This window comes from Nannospalax galili, unplaced genomic scaffold (genome assembly GCF_000622305.1).
Source record: "Nannospalax galili isolate Female #2095 unplaced genomic scaffold, S.galili_v1.0 scaffold1716, whole genome shotgun sequence".
NCBI classification, from domain to species: domain Eukaryota; kingdom Metazoa; phylum Chordata; class Mammalia; order Rodentia; family Spalacidae; genus Nannospalax; species Nannospalax galili.
Window position 1 is genome coordinate 13106 of NW_008337158.1, and position 2366 is coordinate 15471.

The 2366-nt window shown below is 34.8% G+C and overlaps 1 protein-coding gene across 1 annotated transcript; it reads left to right on the forward strand.

Annotated features, from left to right (window-relative positions):
• Positions 1-1542: 1542 nt before the first annotated feature.
• LOC103733457 (olfactory receptor 10AG1-like) lies at positions 1543-2361 on the forward strand (the record flags this gene model as incomplete). Its single annotated transcript, XM_017797922.1, has 1 exon — positions 1543-2361. A coding segment is annotated over exon 1 (819 nt), but the record flags the coding sequence as incomplete, so codon positions are not given.
• Positions 2362-2366: the final 5 nt, after the last annotated feature.

Below are 2366 nucleotides of genomic sequence, written 5' to 3' on the forward strand. Positions count from 1 at the left end.
AATGGCTATTATTTATGGATTATATATACTGTAGCATAATATGCATAGTTAATGTATCTTTTGACTTTAAAAATTGAAGTTTATGATCGTATAGTCTCACAGTACCTTTAATTGCATTCTCCTCGCATGAAGTAGCTAATTCTAATGATGAGTTATTCTATTAATTTGATATCACATACTGGATGCCATGCTAGAGCAGAGGCTTGACTGTATTCTTTATAAAATGAATCATGTTATAGAATATAAAGTTCAGAAATACTGAGAACACTTGAAACACAGTTAAAGGCTTTATGTACCAGACTGGCACTGGGCTGCACAGATTGGAAGGGATTTGAAGGAAGCTTAATTCACATGGTTGCTAACTGAGTTAGGTTCTTGACTCTCTCTGAAGATTTAAGAAAACATTACGTGGGCATGTGCTTTGTTTGACTTGACATACCTAACTTCTGTCTTCCTATAAAAATGGATACATTGTCACATTTGCATTAAGTTTTGATTTTTCTTAGATTAGAAAAAAAGATTATATAGCAATTTCTATCCAACAATGTCTTCCCAAACTTGTCCTGCTTCCATGCCAAGGATCTCTGTAAGTTCTGTTCTTACCAAGTCAAAACAAGCCCTCATTAAAATGTAGAAAAAATAATAAAGACGATTTTAAAGAAACAATGTGGAAATAAGAGAACAAGAATGAAATGCCCAAAGCTTGCAAAAAAAGTCCAGAATTTAATACAATAATTGAGATCAATAATCTGTTTAATTAAGACATTTTTCTATTTTCATGGCTATAAGAACTTATTTTAATATGAAATATGGATGAGCAGGTTACACTGCATGACATCAACTGAAGTGATAGGTGAGATATAAAATATTTATATTTTCAAACATTAGTATATGTAAGAAATTTATGCACATTAAAAGTAACAATGAGGTTTACACAGTTAATTATTTCAAACCAAGGACTGTAGATAGCAAAATGGTACAGTTAAAATAAAAAAGATTAACCCTAAATATGACTGTGTGCACTTTTCCACTTATGAATGCGATATTATTTAACTGAAATTTTTGTTTTTTGACACAAGATTTGACAAAACCACCCCAGCTTGTCTTGAAATATCAGCAATAATTCCACATTAGCTTCTAGAATCTTGTTTTTATAAACATTTGTCCAGCCATTGGCTTTATGTGACTCTTTGAATGTTGTTTCTTTTCTGATCAGTGGTCGCAGACGATAGAGAAGTATAACAGTGTAAGTTCAATACAAACAGATTACACATATTTATATTATGAAACTGAATAAAAAATATGGCCCTATGGATTTTACTGATTCTCTTATAATAGATACCCAAGGTGGTTAATTCACTTGGAAGACTTTATTCACAAAATTGGTTTTATTTTTTATTCAGGTAAACCCATTGCTCCAGATTTCACAGCAAATCTCCAAATACCAAATGCCTATCTCCAATAACCAAATGTAGTGTTCAGAAAGAAATTTATAGGTTCTAAAAACCAGAACATATATAACAACCCAATTTGAAAGAGGACATGCAGTCAAGAAATGTAACTCTCCCAGAAGAAAACAAACGGAACATTATAGAAATAAATCTTACAGTGCCTGCGGAATTTGTTCTCGTGGGATTTTCTGATATTCCTAAATTGCACTGGTTTTTCTTCGGGATCTTCCTCTTCATCTATGTGATTATCCTGCTGGGGAATGGAATCATTATTCTCATCATGAGGGTAGAGCCCACTCTGCAGACCCCCATGTATTTTTTCATTAGCAATTTCTCTTTTCTAGAAATCTGTTATGTGTCTGTCACTCTGCCCAGAATGCTTATGGACCTTTGTACTCTGAAAGGAAATGTTTCTTTTTATGCTTGTGCTACACAAATGTGCTTCTTCCTTATTCTAGGGACAACAGAGTGCTACCTCCTGGCTGTGATGGCCTATGACCGCTATGTGGCCATATGCAACCCTCTGCACTACTCTCTAGTCATGAGCCATAAGGTGTGTAACCAGCTGGTGGTTGGCTCCTGGATCATTGGAATTCCCATACAGGTAGGGCAGACATACCAGATTTTGTCTCTGCCCTTCTGTAAGTCTAACAAACTCAATCACTTCTTCTGTGACATACCCCCATTGCTCAAACTGGCTTGTGGGGACATCTTTGTGAATAAGATGGTGGTCTATATATTTGGTGTGTTAATTGTCACTGTTCCCTTCATGTTGATCCTTGGGTCCTATAGCAGAATCATCTCAACCGTCCTGAAGTTACCATCAAACACAGGAAGAACCAAAGCATTTTCTACCTGCTCTTCCCACATTATAGTTGTATTTTTATTTTATGGATCAGCCAGTATCACATATTT